The sequence below is a fragment of the Ambystoma mexicanum genome, chromosome 7p (genome assembly GCF_040938575.1).
Source record: "Ambystoma mexicanum isolate Mex_15411 chromosome 7p, UKY_AmexF1_1, whole genome shotgun sequence".
NCBI lineage: Eukaryota > Metazoa > Chordata > Amphibia > Caudata > Ambystomatidae > Ambystoma > Ambystoma mexicanum.
In genome coordinates this window covers 938936949-938950755 of record NC_090939.1, presented here as the reverse complement: position 1 = coordinate 938950755, position 13807 = coordinate 938936949, and the positions used below count along the sequence as shown (strand labels likewise).

Genomic DNA, 13807 nt, shown 5'->3' with positions numbered 1-13807 from the left:
CAAAACCCTGGGTGAAAAGACAGGTGGAGATTGGACCCAGAGTCGGGTGGAAAGTGGACCCAATGAGGGGAGGAGGGAAGAGCTGAAACAGGAAGGCAGAGGTGTAAAAGAACCATAAGGCAAGGCACAGTTAAAGGGAGTTTGGTGAGGTCAGCATGTGTGGAGGTGGACTGAGAGACCAGGTACAGGACTGAAGTTGGAGAGGAGTGCCGACGAGTCTGTGAAGAAGTTGTTTATAGGTGCGGGCGAGGTATTGCATGTGTGAGAGAGAGTAATACCAAGTGGAATGAGAGTAGCTGAGTGTGAGGGTAGAGGGGAGAAGAGGGTCCTGTAGAGTGAGTGTGTAGAGGGTGGAAAGAGATAGGCTAGTGTGATGTTGTAGAGGGTGAAGGAGACCATAGAGAGGGGGAGGGAGAGAGACAGGGAAAGTGGGACAGGTGAGAGAGAGATGAAGGAGTTGTAGATGGGAAGGCTCTAAGTAGTCCATGGAGGGGGAGTGGTAGAGATGGAAAGGAGAGGATTGCGAGAAGACCTGAGGGACAGGAGAAGAGGGGTGGGATGACAGAAAGAGAGGAGAGGAGGGACCAGATTGAGATGGAAGAGAGGAGAGGGAGTAAGAAGACCAGAGGGAGTAGGCAGGAGAGAGAGGGGTAAGTGACGAGAAAGAAGTAAGGGGAGATGAAAGAGGGAGTAGGAGGGGGTAGGGGAGTAGTACGTAGGCAAGCAAGATTAGGGAAATGAGCAAAGGAGAGAGAGAGAGAAAGAGAGAGATTGATGGGCTGGTACCATTCTGAACATCAGTAAGACCATTCTTGTGAGACTGCCACCGCAGGAAACCCTTAGGAAGCCTCAAGGGGAGTTAGATAAGTCCATGGCTCTAAGCCCTGCCATCATAGAGAGGATAGAGTAGACCACAGAGTTCACCAATCTCAAGAATTCATTCTAAACCTAGGTGCAGGGGAAGCCTGGGTTATGGTGGAGTTAGCCCATTGGAGGTTGAGGGACCAGTTAGAAAACCCAATAGTCGAGTCTACCAGCAGTCTCAAAAACACTGTGCAGACAATTTTAAGTGCTATAAAAAACATGAACTATCTATCAGACTCTTGATGTTATTAAGGCCAACTGAGACAATAGTCAAACAACCAGAAACTCACTGGAAGATTCGGCCAAGGTAGGAAGAGGTTCCCAGGTCCTAAATATTCCTGGACTTGGGCATGTGATTTATAAAACCCCTCAAACATGTTTTCCTAAATGAATATACTGTTCATTGGCACACCGCTCCCACAGGTGATAATAGTAATAATCACTGCCCTGAGAAATTGATATTTCTGGTTGGTATTTCTAATTGGTATTTCTTAGAGAGTCTCAACTATTGTTAATGGATAGTATGCAATAATTTACAAAGAGGGAATGTGCACTATAAACATTGCCTCTGGATTTCTGTGTCCTGCCACACTTATAATTCTCCCCATCACAAGTTGATCATTTCTATGCCTCCACTAGTCAATATTGTCCAATATCACACCCTATTTACTGACTATTGTGACGATTCACGGGATCTCACCACTTCTCCCCAGGGGGCGCCCTTGCCTGTGAGGCTAGGGAGGTGAGACCACTACCCAATAGTCCACATAGGGGTGGTAGGAAACGGTTCCTCACAGGGAGAGACTCCCCGCCTGAGGATAAGGACTCCTGATCCGTGAACTAACTCCCTAACCCCTTTTCCCTTGGCACTAAGTCCCTGTCAGAAATTCCTGATAACACTACTATGGTAATATCTCTTCAGTCTTTGATTCACCCATTAATATAACAAGGGCAAGGAAGAGCCAAAGAAACCTGCAGAGTAATAATCGGCTGCCTGACTATGCCACTGAGAAGAGTTGGCCCCAAGGAGGCATAAAGATTACAGCAGTAAAGAAACACTCAGACTTTATGCTGGGGAGGCTACAGCTACAGGAAAAAAAGAGTGAGGAAAGATTGGCAAATAGAGAGAGCAGCCGGCGTGAAGTCAGCACAGCCTGGGAAGTTCGAACCTGGGCGCACGAAGCTGCAGATATGCTGATACCGCGTGGCAGGGACATCCAGGAATGGTCGGAGGAGCTCTCCGGAGGAGACAAAGATCCTGACCTGTGGAAAAAGGGAAGAAAAGGCAGTGGCGGCATGACCTCATGGAGGAGGACCATGTGGTCCTGCAACTACACTGGAGCCATGTGGCGCATATCTCTGCAGAGCCGCCAGGATGGAGTGGGGTGCAGAGTGACGAAAGCATGAAGCAGTGAAGCAACGTGCAGCAGCCCATCACCAGGAAGATTCAGCGAAGCAGTCCAGGTGCACAAAAGGCAACTGGAGTAGGGGAAGACCCACTAGGGGCTTGCGGCAGCTCCAGAGTCTAGCAAGCCGCAGTCATAATCTCCCTTGTCACAGTGACATTCAGACAACCAAGAACTAAGAAAGTCTCTGGAGTAATCTCTCTTGTAACAGTAGTGATACCCGAGAACCAAAAGTGAAGATAGCCTCAGGAGTAATCTCCATCATCACAGTAGTGACCTTCAGAGAACCAAGAAACAAGAAAGCATTGGGAATAATCTCTCGTCTCTGTGTCTTGCCCCTTTATGGTTGCTCTAAACTATGAAATTGAGCTGATGCTAGAAGAAATTGGTATTGCTAAATGTACTGTTATGAATAAACCCATCAAATGCAAACAGATTATAAGGGGCATGGATTGGTCTCTGACAAAGAGTAAAGTGTTAGCGTCCAAATTGTACAATCAAGTCCATTCTTTTTGGAAACTTTTCCCGGTTATGGAATTCTACTTGACAAAATACCCATCTAGGAGTTTTAGAAACTCCTATATGAGATTTAGACTTAATGTCATGCATACCAATTGTATTTTAAATATAAGAAATCCTTTGGAGAGAAAGAAATGGTGTTGTTTCTGTAAAGTGTGTGAAACAGATGAGACTCTAGAACATATTATGCTGAGATGTCCAGATTTGGTCAAACAAAGACCTGAATATTTTGCAGATTTATTTGACAATAGTTTTAGCAATGATCCTAATTATATATGGTATAGAATTAGAAATGGATATTCATTGACGTTGTGTATTCGTGTAATTTCCTTTTTAAAAACAGTATGTGGCTTAAGTTAGACATTCTCTGTTTTTGGATATCTGTTTCATTGTTTACATGCTGTGATTGTATGAAATTTTAATGGTTCATTTTTCTTTTTGTGTTTTAATCTTTCCATTTTGTGTATATTTTGTAAAGGTTTATGACAAACCATGAACAAATAAACAAATTAAAAAAAAAATCTCTCGTCACAATAGTGATACCTCGCTAACCAGAAGTCAAGAAAGTCTCAGGAGAAATCTCCCTCATCATAATAGTGATACCCAGAGAAACAATAGTCAAGGAAGCCTACAGAGTAATCTCCCTCATCACAGTATTGATACCCTGAGAACCAAGAGCCAAGAAAGCCTTGGGAGTAATCTCCCTCGTCACAGTAAGTGATATCCAGAGAATCAGGAGTCAAGAGTACATCAGGAGGATTCTCCCTCGTCACAGTGGTGATCTAGTTAAGTTTAAAGAGGACACTAGATCTGGAAATAATCTTCATAACGTCAAAGGACAGGGAAGAATTGCTAGAATTGTAAAGCAAGCTTTCAGAAGCCCTTGGGAAGTAGTGAAGAGACATTTGAGGACTATTGCTAAAGAATGTCCCAGGGCAGCCCTCATGGCTGTGTGAGATGGGTCAGGAGAAGGGAGTAATTCTCCTGACCATACTCTCTTTGTTGAATCGGAAGCTAGTGCCTAAGTATGTTGTAAAAGAGATCAAGACTGAGCCAGTTCATCAGCAGAAGGGAGTTATTCTCCTGGTATTACTTTCATTTGAATGTTGAACCCTTTTTTAAACTAGTGGTAGGGTTAGAGTAGGTTCTTAGACAGAGGATGGACTCATTTCATTTAGACAAACATCCTGACGACAAGCACCAGAGTTGATATTTGATTAGGTAGGGATAACCCGTTAGAAATAGGGAACGGTAGGACCTTTTTTTATCTTTACAAATAAAGCTTGTTGAAACATGCCACTCCTTTGTCCCGCTCCTTACTCCACCTCACTGCACTATATAAAAAGACACAATACATATATGGTAGGGCAACAATTACTCCTGCTGAACTTTTTATAATTAATCATGGTAAAGGGGACTGACCAGTAGAATGATAAACACCTTTCAGGACTTGTCATCTTTACATTAATTTATTCAAATATCGGGTAATGCGTGCAAATAAATAAGATAAGTAGGATGGTGGGTGGAAAGCAAAATACATCAGACAACAGAGTCACAGCCTAAAGTGGTTGGCACATTTTCCTGCCTATCATTTCAATCTCTTAAATTCAACACTGATCCATGAAATAGTGGGTGTACGACAGAAAGGAGAAAACGAGTGGAGGGACAGTTCAGTGTCTAGGGGTCAAAGAGATGGGAGGAAAAGACTTATTTTTTTATGTCTCTTTTTCATGTTGAATGGAAATCTGAAGGCTTTGGACCTTCCAATATATATATATATATATATATATATATATATATATATATATATATATATATATATATATATATATATATATATATACAACTCTTGGAATCGGGGGAGATATGGGAAGGATAGTGAGGGGATAGTAAATATTGGGTTTATGATGATCTGGATATATAGAACCAATTAACAAATCACACTGCCCATCTTTATGTCCTCAATATTTACTTTCATTGATATTCTATGTTAGAGATGGCTCAGAGAATACTCTGAATCTCAGAGACAAATAAAGTGTTATTTGAATTTTCAGGGCCTTCCATCTCTTTCTCGTTTATAAACACCAATCCTACCAAGCCTGAGCATCCCTAATCCCCACGTTAGTATATACTGAATATTAACACCTGCTGTCTAAGTGCTGGCTTATACTAGAGGTTGAGATATGAAAGGTAAAATGTCTTTTCTATCAAACCTCCCTCATGGCATTCCTAGACTGTACCTACACTATCTAAGGGTTAGTTATCTAAACATGGATATTGGATTCTGCCTTCCAGATACTCTGCCTGAGTCGGCCTCCTTTCTCTCACGCCCACAAACTCCTCTGCGTCTTACTTCCTGATGTTCTCTTTTTATTATACTGCTTTTGCCAATTCCACCCACCTTCTCTATCCCTTGTGTCTTTCTCCTCTGTCCCTCCAATGTATCTGTCTGCTTGTAAATCCTACCTCTACCCTTTGAAAGTAATCCTTCCTTGACAATGCTACTACTCCCTCCTCTGCACTACTACTCTCTCCTCCACACTACTGCTTACTCCTCTCTTCGCCACAGTACTCCTCCCTCCTCCACACTGCTGCTCCCATCCATCCCACCTTAAACACAAACACCCTCCTTTCACTCACATAGGCACTTCACATTGACTCCCTACACTAATTGTCCTAAACACACTTGCCTCTCGTTCACACACTCTCACTACTCAGTACCACATGCACTCACTAACCAATAACTCACATGCTCTAAAAACTGCTGCCACAATTTAGGACTAATACATAAAAAAATGGACTCTGGATTCCTTCCTGGTAGGCCTCCCACCCAAGACTGAGAGGGGTTTCATCCCCTCTTGACATGGTTAGGGGACTGACCTTGTCATCACTATTTTACAGACATTGACTTGTGAGGCGAGCCAGGTCAAACATTGGTAGATAGACACAATATTGCACATTGGCTATGATTCACCTCCCCTTTAAAAACAGTGAGGTCCATCACACATTTTATAGGATACATTGTGACCTCAGTGGGAATTGGAATCTGTGATCGTATAGATAAAATATAGGGTCAACCATTAAACGTCTGAACTTAAAAAAGCAATTATGTTTTCACAGGCATAAAATAGCAAAATGTGAATTTCACTGCAGGTTCTCCATTAAGATTGATGTCTTTTTGTTAACCAAATGTTTTGCAATTTCAATTGGTCTTAATGAGGGTAAACCATGCAATGGTACAGTATCTTAAATATATTGATGTTGGGTCACAAAGATGTAGAAATCTGGTAAGAGCCATTAACAAAATTGCAAATCTTCTAAATAGATCTTATTGCCTGCTTTTGCAGGCAAAACCAGGTCCTACCAACCCAGAATCTATGATCTGAGCTCATGAATAATTTAGATCCTGTATTGCCTGCAAATGCAGGCAGCGCCGCACCCTAGTTGCCCATAACAGGGTATCTGAGCTCAAGAGCCAGTTATGCCTCACATGTAAGCAATTTGCCTAGAATTACATAGAGCATATGAACAGGTGTGATATGCACAGCGGATAACATGTTTGAGGATATAATAAAATGTGTTTTCAGAGCAAAAACGTAACCCGGTGTACCATCACTTCATGGACCCCAATATAACATTCCCGACATAAAAATCAAGAGATCTACTTGGAGGCAGGTGGTCCCATTCAGTGCCCTTTGCCTGATGAGACCACAAAACAGTGGAATAAACAAGGGAACACCAGGACCTGCATTCGAAACATGGATGACTGGAGCATGACGTGGAATAGAAGGAGGACATCCGGAGGACATGCTCTCAGACAACATAGGATCCTGGTTGTGGAAACTGGGTGCTGGCAGGAAAATCATGCCGAAGCAAAGGGGGAATAAAAGAGAGCAGTCAAGGGGCATGAGCAGAATTGAGGCTGTGCTGTCAGGTTCCTTGGAAATTATGGACAACAAGTACCCGGCGAGGGGGGTGTGGCGGCCTCCCAGCCAATGTGGAGGATCAGAATGCGGACATTACCACATGGTAATCCCACTGTCCTGAGCCTCCTCACAGCCGATGGCCACCATCTACCGTCGGCAGGGAAATCAGTAAGTCTTGGCCCCCACCCCCAAACCCCTGAATTCCCTGACCACCCTCCTACCCCCACTTACCTTTTTTTTCCATTCCGAGAGCGGACGCGCTGGGAACACTTCAGTCCTCAACGCGTCCACTCCGGATCTGCGACAGGCCGTCATGGAAAGGGAGTAGGGACTACCTGTAGTCCCTTCTCCCTGTTCCATGGTGGCCATTTTTTGTGTTTACTTTTTTTTCCAACTTACTTCAGTGGCCGCCATGGAAGGGGAGTGGTGCCCATTTTCTTTGTTTACTATGGCTGCTAGGGAAAGAGAAAACGGACTACATTTTCGGTCTGCGGTGGCCATTTTTTTAAACTCTTTTTTAACTTTTTTTTTTTTGGCTGTGACACACAATGCGTCTCGCACCCGGGAGAAAAAAAAAACATTAGTACCCTGGTCTAATGGGCCGGGGTACTAATGGCAATAAGCCCCTAGATTGCGGGCCATTACCTCCTGTGGTAATGGGCCCCGGGGGCATTACCTTAGGCAATAATGGCCTGCAGTCTCTGGGCTTATTGCCACAATAATACCAATTGATACTTGCATTCCAAGAAAGCTTATTGGCTGCTGCATACCCAAAGTTTGGCTCCAGGTGGACATTTTGAGAAATGACAAGTCTGAATGTCTTGGAATGTACTCTGAGTTGTTTTTGTCAAAATTTACCAAGCACGTGTGTGAATAACATTTCTCTAAAAGTACAAAATTAGCTGTCAAGTGTTTAAAAAATATGGTTTACTTTGTTGACGTTGTAAACTTTCAAATCTTTACCAATAATTGTAAAAACACTGAAACCGTTTTTTTCACTTGCCTGAAGGACCTGTGTGAGCTCCATTCTCAGAATTGAGAGATGCAGTATTAAATCGATCTTGTTTGTTTGTACTCATGATAGGTGATCTATTTGTATTATACTTACCATCACAAATTCTTTGTTTTAGACAACCAATTTGAGAAAGATGTTAATGTTCGAGAGCATCCTTGAACCAATTAATACACTGTATTTGGTTATTTAAATGCTATGTGGTATCTTGTTCTCTCATTGTGTTTGTTTATAAATTGAGCAAAGCAGAGACGCACAACATAATTAGTCTTTTTAATTTTCCCTCCATCATTTGTATTACTGTCTGTCTACAATATTATAATTTGTTATATAATTATATTTCATGCACGTTTACCAATAGAACGTTTACACTTTGTAACAACTTCAATATCAATAACATATTTGCTTGACATTGAATTTTTGATTGTGCATTTAGCTATGCAGTATAATACGCATTACTTTCTGTTATTTTGTTGTAATATATTAATACAAATGTATCAAAATGGGAAACACATGTGAAGAAAGAGCAATTGAGAGACATTTCTTTTGTTTAAAGTAAGCTGAAATAAGGCGAGCAAGCTAGCATTTGCCCCCTACCTGTATATTGCCCTTAGGCCCATTGTAAGTGTTTTGAATGTGTCCATTTCCTCCATTTATTTTATGTTTAGCTGTTAAAGAGAAAGAAAAAAGTTCTTATTTCACATTTCCAGAGTAATAAATGAACATTCATAAAAGATTGATAATCAAAACATTATGACATTGAAATGGAATTTCTTTTTTTAATTTTGGCTATTAGGTGGTGCTTGAGCATCAGTTATAAGCCAAACATATTGCACTGGATTATATACAGGAGGGAAAGGACGTGATATGGGACACAAAGCTTGTGAGTGGTGTTTGGTAATTTACCCACCCACTGACTGCCCATGCCCATGATGATCCCTATGGCTATTCCCCCGACTATCTGCCCCTCCCTGCCCAAAACACATTCCCATGGGCTCTCTTTGAGCCATCTCTATCAAGTAGTAAGATCTAACTCTGTGTGACTCTGGTTAATTCTAATCAGTCTTCTGAGTTATAGACTTAAATTGAACCATGGAAATGCTCCTGCAGTAATAGAAATGTCTTAATGAACGAAGTGTGCCTTCGGCCACTTGATTTATGTATGTTACTTTCACAGAAGTCGTGTTAAAAACAATCATTGACAGAGATAATAGTTATAGCTTGTGTACAGATATATCAGATAGGTACATTGTTATCATATGCCCAGGTAATCACATCAATTTTCAGCTGTTTCCATCTTATGGTCTGGTAGTACTATTATGGCAGTTGTGGGGTAAAAAGACAGCCCCAGAGCGACAGAGGTGGAGAGGCCATGCTAGGTTCCATTGTGAGAGTGAAGCTGGCTAAGTGTGGAGTTCCACTGAAATATAAAAACCAGTACAAAACAGTGATTTCAACATGAAGCCTAGTGAATGAGCGAGAAATGGCCTGCATCCATTTTGTTATAATGTATAGGTATTCAGCCAAAGAAAAGTGTGAGTTATAACTGGAATATTGTTAAGTGCGTCCAATGGATTCCAAAAGACTTCTGGCACTGCAGATGCTGCCTTTGTGTAAAGACACATGTGACAGATGTAAGGCTGCAGAAGTGCACATGGAAGGAAATAAATACATTTGAAATATTGTGCATTTGGAAGCTAAAAAGGAGGAATGATGCCTTACATTTGAAAAATAAAGTCAAATGACAAATTGCCTTCTTGAGGAATAAAGAGACAATTTCAGAACATAAAATAACATTTATAGGGAAAGGTCTATTTCGTTTTTGTAGCAATGAACACTGGTTCTTATGTAACTGTGGCCTATCTGTGTGCACTAGATAAATAGTGATTCTACCTCTATTCTAATGTAGTAGAAAAGAAAGACTGAATTTATGAACAGCAGGCCTAGATACAATGCTTGCTAAAATGTTACATGTAAGCACATCTTGTCAATTTAAAGCTGTATTTTCTGAAGGATGGATGCAGCTGATGTTTTTCCCACTAAACTGAAAGGTCTGTGCCTTTGAAAATCTGAACTCAAGACCTTTGGCTGAGGACCCCTAGGAGAAGACGGTCTGGTTGTCAGTTTAAATACTAAGATATACAAAGAAGTAGATTGAAATTATGGAATTTACAGATAACACAACCAACAGAAATGACCTTTAAGGTCAGGTTCCCAATAAAATGTGCATTAGCTCTGAACAAATACCCTTTGAAGCTCAGGAGAAGTGGGTAGAATTAACATTGGCCAGTCCGATGTCCTGATCTGGTCATAGAAGAGAAATGAAACTGCTTGGGTTGATCAGAAATGAAAACCTCTTTCCTATATAATGCATTGCCATATGTTTAACTTTGTACACGTTTTCCTAAATAAAAAAGAGCATTATGTGTCTCAGTGGTCTCGCCCCAGGTTCATTCTAAAGGGCATAATAAGCCAGTTGGGACCATGCAGACAATGAAATGTATGTGATGTACATGACTAAAGTTACAATCAAAATTATGATTCTGGCATTTTCATAAATCTGAGGAATTGGAAATATTGTTCGAGTGATAGACGGTGAAATTAATGTTGAAAGTATGTAGTGTCCGAGGTGTAACTATTTTGGCGCATCAGCAAACCGCAAAAGACGGTGTCTCGGCCCAGGAAGAGTGTGCCGAAATAAAATTCTTATTTTCAGACTCGCCATAAAATGTAGAATCCAAAAATATATAGATTATTGTAGTTATTTGAAAAATTAGCATAGCTGCCATTTTGTGAGATTTTCATAACCCAAAAGGGTTAAACCCACTTATCATTTTGGTATGACAACTCTTTCTCTTCCCTCAGTCTACATCATACATATTTCCCAACTTCTGGTCCTATCAGCAGCCAGTGGGCGTCTTGGTGGGAGGTGAAGGGAGAGTGCTTACCGAGGGAATAATTATAATTTAGGAGTGTCATCAGCCCAACAAGAGGTCAATTCTGCATCAGAACAAGGCTTTTTCCGCTTGATTCTGAGAGGAAGCCTGCTGCCAGACTCTTGTGAGGAACAACTAGCAGAGAGGCCTCAATCCTTGCATTGAAGACAGTGACAGGAAAATCTAGAAGCTAGCTGGGAACCAATCAGAGGAGCCAGAGGGAATCTGGGTGCAGGAGAAAATCCTTGACTGAAGCCCTTGACCAGATCTTTGCTGTTCCCAGGGGAGTCCTGCTGTTTTTCCCTGACCAAAGCCTTGCATGTAAGTAGATATATCCTAAATGTCATCAAAAGTGTGAGGAGGAAACTGCAAGCCTTAATCTCCATCTCGCATAGCGGGTAGGGTGGTTGTACTGGGAAGGCACTTGGCACATTGTATTAAATCCAATTCTAATTAATTTCACCATAGAAAATCACCCTATCCATTTAAATTGAATTGTGTTGGGAACAGCCCGCCTTAATCCTTTCTATTAAATTGTGGGGAGGTGGAAGCTGTGTATATCTTTAGCACATTCAATTGAAGTTAAATCAATTAATTCCCATATAGAAAATCACAGGATGAGTGTTGTTAGGATTTGAAACAAAGTTCATGCCAGTGTGTTAGAGCGGGTGTAGATAATAATGACTTGGGTGACTGTTCTTCTGAAACCCATGACTCCTGTCCCGAAGGGGGCGCGAGGGTCCACAATCCCAAAATAAGTAACCCTAAAACGCTGCTATTCAAGTGGATGTAGAGGGTGTAAAAAGGAATTCCCCATGTATTCCTTTGCATTCCAAACCAGAATTACCAAGCATTATATCTCAAGTGTGTCTGTGTTGCAAAACACCATTTCCCATTGTTTCCCTTGTGCTCCCAAACCAGAATCCTAAAGCACTGCCTGTCCTTTGAATGTGTGTTGCAAAATTATTTCTTTTCCCATTGTATTGTGAAGGTTTTCCATTGGTTATTTTGCAATTAAATCTGATGTAAGTTGTCACTGCATATTTCAAAATTGTACCTGTGTCATATCGAAACGGTAAGTCCATTAAACCTGTGTTAGTCAATTGGTGTAAGAAATTTGAATTTCTGATATTGTTTAGTGCCACCGTATTGGTGGTTGAGGTTTTTGGTTGATAATCTGTTTTTGTTAAACCTTAAATAAATAAATATATATTCTTACTATACATAAGAACAGGAGTGCCACGAGTCTAATACTTTCAGCACTGACCCTAAATAAGAAAGAATAGGAATACCAAATAATGTATCTTTCTGGAATTCTATACAATCATTGCTAGACTCATTAAAGGTGTATTTCAGGCACACTTCAGTGAGTGAGTCAGTGATTTACTCTGTTCTTAAATGCCTCAACTCAGCCTTTCATCCTTCTGAGGTCGATAAATGAGTACCAACACAGGTTGGGTGATATTGGGTGTATATTTTTTCTATATAAAGCGCTTAAGCGTAAGTGCTATATAATAACACATCATTATCATTTGGTCATGGATGTCTGCTTGCATTCACAGTAATTTGGTAATATGGGCCTATACGCACTGATCTTAACGATACATATGGCGATCCATTCTTGTATGAAATGTACATCACATTATAGTGATATCGTAACCATATTTTTTGTAGTGTACAATGCTATGTGATGCCACTTCCTGTTTTGTCAACGGGTGAAAGGTTGTGTTCCATCACTTCCCGCGATATCACTTCGGGGTGGGGTCAAATGAAATCACTTCCTGTGATGTCATCAGGGGTCAAGGTTCATGTGATGTCACTTCCGCTACCCCAGGCATTTTGGCAAAATGACGTCCCTGGCTATTGCTTGTATTTATTATTTATGTTTAGTAATTCAGGCCACCAAAGTATTTCAAAGCATTGCAGTATGCTCCAAAATAGGTAGTGCAAGTGTCTCCACGAATCTGCTGCAAAATGCAGCAGTGGCCAAACTCACATTGTAACAATGCTATTTTACATTTTCATGATAATTGTATGAGTCTGCGGCTGCATCGGCTGCAATTGGAATTCTAACCAAATATCTGCTTTTGATCTGCTTTGAGTGACTGACACTCCTCTACTAAAACATTAGATATTGCTGCTCCTTTGACTCTTTAGAGACTTGCACATATGATAGTTTGATACGATAGTTTATTTATATAGCACCTACACACAATGTGTTTCAAAGTGCTTCAAGGCAAGGGAGGGAACAAGGGAAAATACAGTGACATTCTTACAGGCCCTGAACAATAAGGATGTGAAATTAACTATCGTACTCAGCCTGACGACATTTCGGATAGTGCAAGAGCTAAGACATAGATAAGGAAGGGAGCGGGAGAGTGGGAAGGAAATGGAAACAGACAGGCGACTACCGTACTAGGCCTGATGAAATTTCTGGTAGAGCCGGAGAAAAACAAAAGGTGAGCGAGAGGGGTGCAGAAAGTGAGGGGAGGAACAAAACAAGAGACTATCGTACTAGGCCTGACAATATTTCAGATAGTGCTGGAGGTGGGGGGGCAGTAAGGGGAGGTGGGAGGAGACAGACGAAGTTGCTATCATACTAGGTCCAGGGACAATTCTGATAGAGTAAGTGTATAGAAGAAAGTAAGAGGAGGAGATAGCAAAGGGAGAAGGGATAGGAGGAGAGAACAGAGATTAAGCAGTCAAAAAGAGTGGAGAAGCAAGAGGGGAGATTGAATACAATTGCAGAAGTCAGCAGTAACAGATAATGTTGCAAGCCAGAATACAAGATGAAAATGGGAACAGCATGATTCAGGGCCACCATGAGTACAAGATGCAAAGGAAGTCCAGCATGAGAGTTGAGAAAGGGTGACGCACTGTGAATCAATGAAGTCCATAAATGTCCAATCCAGTATTGGCCCCAAGACGGTGATGGTGAAATCAGAATGTATCAGGACAGACTCCTGCAGAAGTAGGCGGGTAGGGGAAGCAGAGTAGAAGAATCAAGCAAAACAGGCAATACCTGTGTGCGAGAAGGTGGGCACAAGGGGACATCATGAGGGGACCACAGGTGGCTGGGATGGCCTGTGGGGACAGAGGGTGTAAACACATGTTGGTGCATGCTTACCTGCTGTCTGAGCAGGG

General features: G+C 41.5%; 1 protein-coding gene across 1 annotated transcript in view; it reads right to left on the bottom strand.

Moving 5' to 3' along the window:
* Nucleotides 1-13807, bottom strand: part of ABI3BP (ABI family member 3 binding protein) — a 1926231-nt gene that overhangs the window by 1163647 nt on the left and 748777 nt on the right. Inside the window, exon 6 of the mRNA XM_069637268.1 lies at nucleotides 8325-8395. Coding sequence (XP_069493369.1) covers nucleotides 8325-8395 — 71 coding nt within the window. The remainder of the gene's footprint in view (nucleotides 1-8324; nucleotides 8396-13807) is intronic.